Below are 13559 nucleotides of genomic sequence, written 5' to 3'. Positions count from 1 at the left end.
CAATAGTAATGGTCGCACGATGTGCTTCTTTTTCGGGGTTTTTGGGTAGCATGCATATTACCACACAGTGTTCAGTAACGATGACGATATTAATAATTTTTTGATGACGACACTTTTTTAATGTCGATGACGATCCTAACACGTCTTTTCACGGCGTTTGCCAGTTTACGTCTGAGAGAACACGAAATGCTAAAATGTTTCTTAGAAGCTTTCACAATGCTTGCTATTTTTTTGCTTATTGCACATGTGCAGTGGTACTGCTACATACAAAGTTAATTCGTTCCAGGACCTTGTTTGGAAGTCGAAATGGTCGTATGTCGAGCAGGATTTTCCCATAGGAATATATTATAATTCCATAAATGTGTTCCACAGCCCAAAAAACCTACACTAAATCCCTAAGAGGTGCTGCTGGTACTATTCCAAGTAGCAATTACCCAGTGCAAAACAAACAAATAATGAATAAAAATCAGAAAAATAATACAATAATAGTAATAATAATGTTAATACCTGTAATCATGGAACGAATCTGGTTTTACGTGGTGTACCTGAACGCACCGCGTGGCTGACTTGACAGAGTGAGAGAAGACATTTTACTTTCATTTTGTTCAGCATGTTGTGTTGCACAAGTTCTGAAATAGATGATTGGAAACCTGACGAAGCTGGCGATTTTTTGGCGATGTTACCACAATGATAATTGTCACCTTAACTTATAAAGACTGGCGAACGGAGATCGGAGGAAGACTGTCAAGATCGTAGACATTCATTCGTATTGTCGAGCCAGTTCACGGACGGCACACCACGCTCATATTTTCCTATCATTTCCATCTTTATTTCAATGGTAAGCCTACCTATTTCCTTTTGTCAGCACGTGCACTAATATTTTTTGAGCACCGGTAAAAGTGCTCTATAAATAAAATGCATCATCAACATTATTATTATTATTATTATTCTTGGAACCCATCTTGATCCACCTTGCGTCCGTCTTGTCATAAAACAACGAAACTGCGGCGCTGTTATAAATCTTCGTATTTCGAGCATGTCGTCGGATGTAGAAACAAATGGCGAGTCAAAATCTGCGTCGGATGTTGAAAAGATCGTGTGTCGAAGCGATCGTATGTCGAGGTACCACTGTAGTTTGTCAGACTACAATGTATCACAAAAGTGAGTACACCCGTCGCATTTCTGCAGATATTTAAGTATATCTTTTCATGGGACAACACTGACAAAATGACACTTTTACACAATGAAAAGTAGTCTGTGTGCAGCTTATATAGTTGAGTTGATTTATTTTCCACTCAAAATATAGCCATTAATATCTAAACCCCTGGCAACAAAAGTGAGTACACCCCTATTAAAAAACGTACATCCCTAAATGTCCAAATTGAGTACTACTTGTCATTTTCCCTCCAAAATGTCATGTGACTCGTTACAGGAGTGCTGTCAACATTGCTGCAGAGATTGAAGAGGTGGGGGGGGGTCAGCTTGTTAGTGCTAAGACCATACGCCGCACTCTACATCAAATTGGTGTGCATGGAGGTCACCCCAGGAGGAAGCCTCTTCTGAAGACGGTACACAAGAAAGCCCGCTCGTCTCATCAGACCGGAGGACATGGTTCCAGTAATCCATGTGCTTTGTTGACATGTCTTTAGCAACCTGTTTGCGGGCTTTCTTGTGTACCGTCTTCAGAAGAGGTTTCCTCCTAGAGGGTGACGGCCATGCACACCAATTTGATGTAGAGTGCGGCGTATGGTTTGAGCACTAACAGGCTGACCCCCCCATGTCTACAATCTCTGCAGCAATGCTGACAGCACTCCTGTAACAAGTCACATGACATTTTGGAGGGAAAATGACAAGCAGTACTCAGTTTGGACATTTAGGGATGTACGTTTTATCATAGGGGTGTACTTACTTTTGTTGCCAGGGGTTTACATATTAATGGCTATATTTTGAGTTATTTTGAGGGGAAAATAAATTAACTACTATATAATAAGCTGCACACAGACTACTTTTCATTGTGTCAAAGTGTCATTTTGTTAGTGTTGTCCCATGAAAAGATATACTTCAATATGATGAAATATAATAAAAATACAGTTTTTGCCACACATATTGGTCATGTAAACGTGGAATTAAAATAACAGCAAAACGCCACTTATGCGTTATTGCGTAAGACCGTTGCCGTTGCCTCAGTCTCATTATTTTCAATGTCTGGGGTGGGAACCTCTTGGTACCTCACGATACGATACGCGATACAAAGCTCAAGAAACCGATTATCTCACGATATGGCAATACAACAATTATCGATCCATTGGTCAGGAAATAATTCTACACAACAACTAATAAACAGAAAAACAAGCTACCTTCATCCTTCTGCTGTAAGTTTACCTCTAGTAGACGTCCAGTCCATTTGAACTGGGAAGGTGGCAGCAAATGAACACCTCCCATTTCAAACGGGCCCCTCCCACTTCTATGGCCGTCAGTGGCAGACAATGCCAGACAACGAGATAATTTTAAGCTATTTTAGGTCATTGCCTGTTGATTTTTTAACAATTCCTGTTGATTCTGGGGCATTGTTGGGGGGTTACTCCCTGTTGATTTTGGGTTACAGAACAGGAAATGACCCGGGAATGAATAGGCAGTGACTCAAACGCAACAAGAAGTGACCTGTAAATGCCCTAAAATGAACAGAAGGTGACCTGTAAATGCACCATTTCGATATTTGTCACACCCCTAGTCTGTATTATGGTATCAAGCTGTCCTCTGTGCTTCTTGTTGAGGCTTTTTTGTGTTAACAACATACATGTATCTGCACGTTCTCCGTTTCTTTTTCAGGCTCATATAGCACACCGTTGTGAGATAGGAGCATTTTTCTCCCCTCTTACCTCGACTGTTGAGGGTGAGCGCACACTCACTTCGCGCGTTGAGCGTGAGCGCGCACTCGCTGCGCGCGTTGACGGTGGTGAGCGCGCACTCGCTGCGAGCGTTGAGCTTGTGGCTGTGCGTGTCCATGAAGGAGAGCGCCTCATCGCAGTTGGTGCCCTGTTCCGTGTAGCTCTTGTCCATAGAGTTGACCATCACAGTCATCTCCTGGCGGGTACTGTTTAGTGTCTCTTTGCGTTTCTTGGCCAGTTTCCTTCACAAGAAGAAATTAGAGTAGTTAGTAAGATTATACATTTTCCAATTTGATGACATTTTGATCAATCTTTTTTGTACCACCGATAAGTTTTACTTCGACGTAGGGCAGTGTTTTCAGGTTTGTTTGTTGTATTAGTTGTAATTTGGTTGATTTTTATCGGTCTACTTATATTTCATGTTGCCAAGTAAAATTCATTCATTTCAAGACGAGTTAGTCCCTGGAAATGGCTCGAATGGCCCGAAAATGTCATCTTCAAACCAAAATGGCAGACTACAACAAAAGTGAAGTAAATGACTGTTCAGTTTATCCATATAGTCATTTGTCATGAGATGGCAGGTCATATAATGAGCTCTGGTTTTTGGTCATGTGTAAAAACGTGGAAGAGGCGGGACCTCCTGACCCAAATCCATCAGTGTTCCTCATGATTGAAAGTCCACCATCTTGGACATATAGTGGTGTGAACTCGTATTATTAACCTGCTGCTCGTACTGACCCACTTTTGAGCCAACAAAAGCACTTTGTTCTCTATTACAACAAATGTCAAGCACAAATAAGAACCCATATTTTATTCATATAATATTTCTTTTTAAATGAATTTATCATTTTCTCTAAAATATAGGGATCAGTCTTTATTATTGCAATAAACTACTATGTCTGAAAACTGAAAGTACATGTATAATTTGCAGTGGCGTAGGTTTGGTCTCAACACTGGTGGGGACGATATAACAGCATAACCTGCATGTACACTTTTTGCTGGGGACAGGACATTAATAAGACCAAACAGATTATTAAACTGGGGTCAGGACCACATTTCTCACGAATATGAACCGAATTAATTGATAGTCAAAATGGTCAAAACAAAATAAATCTGTACTGACTTATACTTTAATGTGTATCGGTTCACGTGATACAACGTTCGATTCAAACTTTTGTTTTCAAAAACTACTAAAGAGACATTTTGAAGTACAAGTCCCTGTATTTAAAAATTGGAAACTATCCAAGAATGGGTCAACTTTTGGGGGACACCGGAGCGCCCCTTAGACTCAAACTAAAGTAATGTAATATAAAAGTGATTTTGGGGGGGGAAAAAATCATGAAAAAAAATCTGAGAGACTCAAGGACCGATCTACATCTGAGGCATCCTAGACTAGCCCAAGACTCGAACCAAAGTACTCTTATGATATTCCTATGTGTGATTTAATTTCACATTTTTTTCCCATGTCAGTTCATTTTCATTTCAGTGTCCCTCTGAAGTGGACCTATTTTTGGGACTTGCACTCTGAAGCCACAGCGTTGCATTACGAAAATGCACATAATGCAAACAATGATCCAAATGAGGGATGGCTAGCTTGACTTTGTTGTTCCTTATGGAGGCTGGCTTGATGGCAGTAGTTTTGCAAGTTAGCAAGTTCACACAGATTAATGCTATGCTAACTCTGATGCAGGTCGGACTTTTAGTAGCACAAACATTGACATCTTTTTACATTCCTTACAGTGGCTTGTGCTGGCCGAAAATAACTTCTAATATCCCTACTTTTCGAAGAGGGTGGAGGAGGCGGTATGTTGTATATCTGTCGGCCGGGTTGTACGAGTGTGCTTCTGTGTGTTGCGAAAGGAGGGGGTGGGTGGTCAAGTCATCAGCCAAACATGTGTTTGAGGAGGAAAAAAAATGGACTGGCACATTCAGCAAATGAAAAGGGATAAATGTAAGTCTGATGAGAGTCTATTCTGTCTTTACAACAATCTAAATTACTCATACAACTGAACTGGGTGGGGACAATTTGAGCATCCTGAAAAGTTGGTATTGTTATGTCCCTACTGTCCCCTTGCAAACCTACGCTCTTCATAATTTGTGTGTTATTAAAGATAGTACGTCTCATACAAAAGTATATACTATCAATGAATGATGTTGCAATTTTGATTGAAGTATTGAAAGGTGAATCTACAATTAAATTTCAATTACCGTATTTTGTAGACTATACGTCGCAGGTTTTTTTTTTTTCCATAGTTTGGCTGGGGGTGCGATTTCTACGACTTAAATTATTAACACATTATTATATTTATATCGTTTTTCACATGTTATTTTGGTGTTTTGGCGTGACACTGATGGTTTGGTAAACTTGTAAGCATTTTCTTTATGGTATAGTTATCTGAATAACTTAATAGCTATGTTACGTTAACATACCGGCCACGTTCACATTTCGTTGTTCATGCATCATGTGACATTATTATACTGTACACTTATTCAGAATGTTGTTCTCTATCGTATTTTTATTATAAATTGCCTTTCAAGATCTATGAGTTAGATTTAACAAGTAAATTTCGCCGCAAAATTCGACTTATACTCTGGTGCAACTTATGTTTTTTTTTTTCCTCTTCAGTGCACATTTTCGGGCTGGTGTGACCTATACTCAGGTGCGACTTATAGTCCGAAAAATACGGTAATTTTCTAACATCTAGGTCATATTTGCTTTTAATTTCCCCTATTTAGACTTAAATTCATCTTATTCATGGCTAAAAATGCCATTGTTTACTAAAGTGTTTATAACTGCTGCTATTGTTTAAAAACCCAATTGTATGACTTTTGCTTTCCATCCATTTATTGGTTTTCTTTTTCCTGTTATAATTGGTTTTGTTTTTAACTCTGATTTAATGTGACCTTTGTTTCATTTCTTGCTGATTTTCATGTGATGTAAAGCACTTTGACTTTTGTTGAATTATGCTATCCAAATAAATTTGCCTTGCCTTTTATTATTTTATACTTATATTTGTTTTTAATTTAGTACACAGCATATTAGCCAAGCTATTTATTGTTTAAAAAACATTAAAGAACTATAGAAGCTTTTATGATCAAAATGAGCAAAAAAATGAAAAAGCAAGCATCAAAGTAAAATGTGGCTTGATAAACTGGGCCCTCACTTCATTTTATACGTATCATCCTGTAATTGATGCTAAGATAAAAGCTAAAATAATGATTAATAGTAAAAACATAACCCACATAAAGCAAGCTTTCTTTAATCAATGCGATGTGTTTTGTCGTATTTCTCTTTTTTAATTAGCTATGCTGTTTGTTTTAGTCTTTGATTAGGAAGAACTTATCTTGTCTCTTGTCTTTTAATTAGATTTTTTCCCCCTTTTTGTACTATGGCACCAGTCACGCACAAAAACCTTAAACACTGGAAAGTCACTCAAACATAAAAATACGGAATTTCCCAAGTGAATTTTCCCAAAGAAGCTCTCTGAAGCCGAGCTTGACCTCAATGACGAAGGAAGAAGAGAATAGAAGCATGTCCCCACGGCGATTAATAAAACATGGAGTCCACGCTCCGTTATTCCACCAAAAGTAACTGAAACGCCGTCGGAGTGTTCGCCGTGCCTTGATGACCCCTCTGCTGCGCTCTCCCGCTGCTTTGTTGCGGCGAATCTCCACTGTTTGTTCAATTTCTTGGCATATGGCTGCGTAGGGGAGCCCCCCTGCTGCCCGCATATCCCGAGGACTTCGGCATGACGCTAATGGCGCAACCGCTTTCCTCGGCGAGCGAAAAGTGACAAAGATGTGACATTTTCACGCCGCCGGATGCGTTTGCTCTTTCTAATCGGCAATTAAAAGCGCACACAAAAAGATATTGAGTGTAATTGCAACACAGGAGGAGGTATCAAGCAAGAGAAGAGGCTTCTAACGTGGCCTACCATGATAAAACAAACTGTTCTAAGAGGGTTACTTGACACTTAAAGTGTGATCCTTACAAGTTACAAATGCTGACCTCACACAATTCAGGTAAAAAAAAAAAAATCCAAAACAAGAAAAACCTCTATATTGCACATTGTGTGTGCTCCTTGCTAAGCTGCAATAATTATTAAAGCAGTAACACATTTTAAAACGATATCAGATAATATATGCATGTCGCCAGACCCGTGCAGTCCATAAGGTGAGCTGGGCAAATGCTAGGGGCGTCGCAGTGTCCAAAACGGGGTCAAGAAAAATCTTCAAATAATATCTGATGATAGCAGTATTTAAAAAATTACCGTATTGGCCCGAATATAAGGCGGCCCTGATTATACGACGACCCCCTCTTTTTCACGACTCATGTTTGAAAAAAGACTTTTTTAACACCAAATTAATTTTTATACAGAAAATAATTACATTACATCTGCAACAAATGATTATAACAATATATTTGAGAGGAAAAGCATGTTATTTTGCCTCATTCAACTCTTAATATCTGAACTAGGGCTGTCAAACGATTAAAAATTTTAATCGAGTCAATTACAGCTTAAAAATGAATTAATCGTAATTAATCGCAATTAATCGCAATTCAAACCATCTATAAAATATGCCATATTTTTCTGTAAATTATTGTTGGAATGGAAAGATAAGACAAGATGGATATATACATTCAACATACGGTACATTAGGACTGTGTTTATTATAACAATAAATCAACAAGATGGCATTAACATGAACATTCTGTTAAAGCGATCCATGGATAGAAAAACTTGTAGTTCTTAAAAGAAGATTGTTAGCACAAGTTATAAAAATTTTATATTTAAACCCCTCTTAATGTTTTCGTTTTAATAAAATTCATAAAATTTTCAATAAAAAAATAAACTAGTAGCCCGCCATTGCTGATGTCAATAATTACTTACACAATGCTCATGGGTGCTGAAACCTATAAAATCAGTCACACCCAAACGCCAGCAGAGGGTGGCAAAACTCCATAAAACACAACAAGTGAGCGTTTCACTGTATTGTCATTTAAATCTGTCTGAGCGGGTCATCTGCGTTAATTGCGTCAAATATTTTAACATGATTAATTTTAAAATTTGGTTAACGCCCGTTAACGCGATAATTTTGACAGCCCTACTCTGAACATTTAAATATGTAAACTAAAGTGCAATCACATTCGTAAATGAATGGCTTCTGGTTTTTGAAATGTAAATAAACCAATCTATTGTGATAAAACAACAAAATTGCAATAACTGCATTAACCATCAAAGTGAAGTCTAACTGTAAATTTAGTCTTGAAACTGATCTGAATAAGGAAAAACATTGCAACAAAATAATGCAAACTGGTTTAACTTGAGAGTAGCTGAGATCCGTCATGACAGAACATCGCTTCAATGATATCTGGCGCCATCTAGTGTCGTGAATGGGTATAACGTCTAGACCGCGAATATAAGACGACCCCAACTTTTTCAGTCTTATTTAAATGCAAAAAAAAAAAACACTGTCTTATATGCGGGCCAATACGGTATACAAGAGAATAAAACAAAAGAACAACTACACATACAAATAGTAATAAGTTTTTAAATAATAATGAAATCATTTTTCTAATGCGCCTTCTGCCCGTTTCAGTTTCCTGTGATACGGTAATTTCACCACAGTCTCTAATCTTACCCTCCCACCCCGCAGACCAACGAGCTACCTGAAGGTGTTATTTTTAGCCCCCGCAATTGAGCGACATTACAGTGACGACATCATGAAAAGACAAAAGCCCTTTGAGTTGCATTTTAGAAAGAAGAAGGAAGAGGAGCATAAACGTTAAAAAAGACAGTGGTTTGTCATGATGAAAAACTTTTTTTAACAGCATAAACACGTATACTTAGCACAACTGCAAGCTAGCGGTTATTTACAAAGAGTTTAGATGACATACTGCTAAAGCTAAATTATACTGTATCCTTAGCCAGGGCTGTTGTTTTAGAAATATTTACAGTATTCAGCCAGCTGTGGATTAATGTCGGATAAATTTACTCCCTCTCCCACTTTAGAGAAAGTTGGACAAAGTGTATGAGTGACTAAAAGTGTGTAAAATTGAAAATTGCTGATTTTCATGTGATGTTAAGAACTTTTACATTGTGTTAAATTGTGGTATTCAAATAAATTTGCCCTGCCTAAAAGTGCTAAGGTTAGTTAAATAAATACACCATTAAACATGCAATTAATTATTTCATAATTCTGTGGTATGGGGGACTAAAAGTGCCATTGCTTTCACAATGCAAACATTTATGATTAAATGTGTCATCAATTCATTAAAATGGCAATTCAGTTCATGTAAAAAAAATATTCAATTTCCTCTTTATTTATCATATATTATTTAGTTCATTATTATTAGATGGTCCTGTGTAGTTGCGGTGCTTCATGAATTTATTTTATTTTTCAACCTTGCCCGTCAAAGGTTGTGGCTAGACATGTGCCGGTTACCGGTTTCACGGTTTACCGTGGTGTGAAAACGTTGCGGTTTCAAAACCACTAAAATTTTCCGTCATACCTTAGTACGGTATTCGCTATTTTTCATGTGCCAAAATGCAGCCGAAGTGGCTTGGTGCGGCAGCGCTCACCCCTTCCCGTTTGTTGCCGTGAGTGTCAGTGACGCTATTCTGCTAAATAGCCAGCAAACCCAAATACAAATCCTCCAAACACAAGGCGTACTTTTCTTCATTTTATTGAGCTCTCAAATCGTGGTGAAATATACAAATGAATACATTTAAAACGTTGTACAATTGTATTTTTCCACGTGTGATGAGGTTCAACAGGATAGCAGTAGCACCATTAAAAAGTTCGCCAAAAACAAAACACACATTTTCATTTAAAATTCAATATACAAACTAACTAAAACTTACAAAGACGAATGTTAGCCTAGGCTAAGCTGGGAGAGCAGCTTCGTTGTGGTTTTATGTCTCACAGCCGCTGAGAGAGAGAGACAAGCATGAATGAAGGGGGGAAAGAAAAAATGCGTCAAAGATCGCTAATTGAGAAAGGAGGTCTCACTCCTCACTCACTTTTTTTTTTTTTTTTAATTAGATGAAACCTTTCCTCAACAATATTTACATTTTAACATTTATAAAACTAACTTATACATTTTTAACTAACTTATTAACTTATGAATTCTTTGTTCTTTTTAACACAAAGGCATGGCATCATGTAGACTAGAGTTGAAAAAGGTGACTGAAAATGGCAAAACTTCACTTGAGCTTCCCCCCTCAAAAAAAGTCATACAGTATATATTTTTAATTTTATTTAGAAGTCTTTTTACTTTTTATAGCAATTATTTTGTTCTTACTCTAATATTGAGCAACTTGAGCTGTGGCTGTGGGTATAGTCTAGGTTCTATTTATTTTAAATTTATATAAAATATTTGTTATTTTGTGTTAATTTATTTATTTTCACATTATATTCATGTTCCAATTTACAAATATGTTTTGAAAAAAAATCCTGTTCAATGGAAAATGTTTTTTTTTTTTTTTTTTAAACCCATACATCTCAAAATTTTGGAGCCGTAATTGCAATACCGTGATACCGTGAAACCGCGGTATTTTTGCTCACGGTTATCGTACCGTGAAAATCTCATACCGGCACATGCCTAGTTGTGGCTGGATCCGAACACCTGATTGAGCCAAGTACAGTAGGCTGCTAAAGTTAGGTGCTATTATGGTTACAGTGGGGGAAATAAGTATTTAGTCAACCACTAATTGTGCAAGTTCTCCCACTTGAAAATATTAGAGGGGCCTGTAATTGTCAACATGGGTAAACCTCAACCATGAGAGACAGAATGTGGGGGGGGAAAAAAACGGAAAATCACATTGTTTGATTTTTAAAGAATTTTTTGCAAATCATGGTGGAAAATAAGTATTTGGTCAATACCAAAAGTTCATCTCAATACTTTGTTAATTTTACCCTTTGTTGGCAATAACAGAGGCCAAACATTTTCTGTAACTCTTCACAAGCTCTTCACACACTGTTGCTGGTATTTTGGCCCATTCCTCCATGCAGATCTCCTCCAGAGCAGTGATGTTTTGGGGCTGTCGTTGGGCAACACGGACTTTCAACTCCCTCCGCAGATTTTCTATGAGCTTGAGACCTGGAGACTGGCAAGGCCACTCCAGGACCTTGAAATGCTTCTTACAAAGCCACTCCTTTGTTGCCCTGGCTGTGTGTTTGGGATCATTGTCATGCTGAAACACCCAGCCACGTCTCATCGTCAATGCCCTTACTGATGGAAGGAGATTTTCACTCAAAATCTCTCGATACATGGCCCCACTCATTCAACAATGGCTCATATTTGAAATAAATAAACTGAAGATGGGTCACTCCTAACTAAAGGTACCACTGTACTATATACAGTATTGATGCTCTTCAATATTATTAAGAAAAAAGGCCTCAAGCTATTGTCAGGTCCTGGCGCAGGTCTGCACACCACTGAGTGACATTCTAGTTTAGTTTCAGCATCTGCTACCAGTGAAAAAGGCACTGAGCCACCCGGCACAGATGAAGGGAAGCTGCTTGCTCGGCAGCGCCGCTGATGAAGATGAACGATGGCGCTAATGCTGCGCTAATTTATATGAGGAGGGAATTTAATGATGGATGACTGGATTAACGACTCTTACGCGCCACCAGAGATAAGTCGGAGAAAAGTGCGCTGTAAAATGTTTGCACGACTTGATAAATGGGACCATTCGTCATGTTGTGATACCAACAACAAGAGCACTCGGAGAAGTGCAGACCCCCGTCAAGGCTTGTGAAATCAACGGGAGTGAACGGTAACTGTCTCTCCATAATGTTAGATCATTTTTCATACTGCTCATGTGCAGAAAGACTCCACTACTTCAAAGGCTGTGTACGTGCCTGCTCCAGCACGGCCTGCTGTTTCGGTTAGCTCGATAAAAAAAAAATCATGGTTTAGTAAGCTGACTAAATGAGCTCACAAGAAGATCCGTTTACACAGGGATGGATGCACAAAACAGTGTGGTAAAATAAATGAAAAGTATGAAAAATAACAAAACAACTGGTAAAATTATTTTTTTTTTTACAATTCATGCTGAGTCGGAGTGTTTTGAAGCTCCGCCTTTAAAGCGTCACTTCCCGCCGTTACCATTTCCCTGTTCAGTTGTGGGCTGAACTCCTGCAGCTCGGAACCACAGACGCTGGTGCTAATGAGGCGCGACTGATGTCGTCGCCCACGGCGATTTTCGCTTTGCCTCCGCAAACACCTCCATGAACTCTCGCTCTTGTCTATTGTTGCACATGCTCTTTATGTGTATCGGTGTATGTACAGTATTTGTTTTTTAGAACCGCTACACAGGGAATTGTCTTTTCATTAGCTTCATTTTGCTTCCGTGCAACTTCCTGTTATTCAATGTACGAAAGAAATTAAAGCCGGGGAAACATTACTAGTCTTCAATTGAATTGGTTCAATTTCAGTAACCTCTCATTGTTTTTCAGTTTGGAACAGGAAAGATGGCAATTGTTGGTGAATTAATTGCCTTTACCTCAGGTTTGAGACAATCTGCTGAGTTTCACAAAGAAATCTAAAAAGAACATTAGAAATGAAGAGAAAAACTGGAAATACAGTGATCCCTCAATTTTCACAGTTACTGGGGACCAGAACCTGCCGCGATAAGTGAAAAACCGCGAACTAGCGCCCACCCCCCCACACACAAAAAAAATTATAAACACATTACGTCACAATGAAAAAATTGTGTCTCTAAAAAGGTCATGGATATCTACCTCATAACTATCGCTTAGCTGTATTTTTTTGTTACTGTTGCATTTAACCCCGATATTTTAGATGATAAATAATCCATCCAAGCAAAGAAAAATTGAAAAAAGAAAAAAGGGTAAATAGGGTAAATATTTGAAAAACAAAATCTGGACCACTGCTTGATGTCTACAATTTCTGCATTGTGACCCTTGTTATATTACCGGGTTTCACCCATAAAATCCCTAAAAAGTCCGGCTGTGGCCATTCACAGCTTTGATTTGACACTCGGTGAGACATGCTACATGGAGTTTTTGGATCGAAACAAGGTAAATACGCGATAACATCTCGTTAAAATCATGGTGTCTTTAATTATGCTCTCTCATGTTCACCTCGAGTTTTGGTTTAGGGTTTTAATTATTATTATTATTCTTTTTTAAATACCCTCCTGTTCAAAATGTTTCTTCCCCCAGAAAATTGAGATTTTAAGCTTTCCAATGATGTATCATACATGCATATAGGACAAGTTTGAAACCTGAAATCTCAGAGTGGAACTTCAAGTCACCAGAGTGTTTTCCGCCATATATATTTTAAGCATGTAATAATTATAAGTTTTAAACTTGTTACTGTCCCACCCAATTTTTAAAAACAAGTATAAAGTACAAAAATGCCTGTCTTTATTTAATGTTTTATTGAGAAAGTTCACTCAAATCTACTCAAACTGCTCACTTACACACAATGAGTTGCCACAACAACTGTTTAACAAGTTAAACGATGAATGACACATGCGGCTCTTTGAAGTTTTGGCTTTTCAAGAGTCTCTGGCAAGATCAAAATCATACTGTACAGTTATTCAGCATGTCGTTTTCTATTGGTATTTTTATTTTAAATTGTATGTGTTGGATTTTATCAAGTAAATTTCCCCAAAAAATGCGACTTATACTCCGGTG

At 38.0% G+C, this 13559-nt stretch overlaps 1 protein-coding gene across 8 annotated transcripts in view; it reads right to left on the bottom strand.

Annotated features, from left to right (window-relative positions):
* LOC130929769 (receptor-type tyrosine-protein phosphatase mu-like) overlaps positions 1–13559 on the bottom strand; it is a 468571-nt gene that overhangs the window by 130082 nt on the left and 324930 nt on the right. For all 8 annotated transcript variants that reach the window (XM_057857249.1, XM_057857247.1, XM_057857248.1 and 5 more), the window contains one exon: positions 2880–3130. In XM_057857249.1, the coding sequence (XP_057713232.1) occupies positions 2880–3130 (251 nt within the window). The remainder of the gene's footprint in view (positions 1–2879; positions 3131–13559) is intronic.

Source organism: Corythoichthys intestinalis, chromosome 14 (genome assembly GCF_030265065.1).
Source record: "Corythoichthys intestinalis isolate RoL2023-P3 chromosome 14, ASM3026506v1, whole genome shotgun sequence".
Lineage (NCBI taxonomy): Eukaryota > Metazoa > Chordata > Actinopteri > Syngnathiformes > Syngnathidae > Corythoichthys > Corythoichthys intestinalis.
The sequence above is the reverse complement of the archived record's forward strand: the minus strand, read 5'-3'. Positions and strand labels throughout refer to the sequence as shown.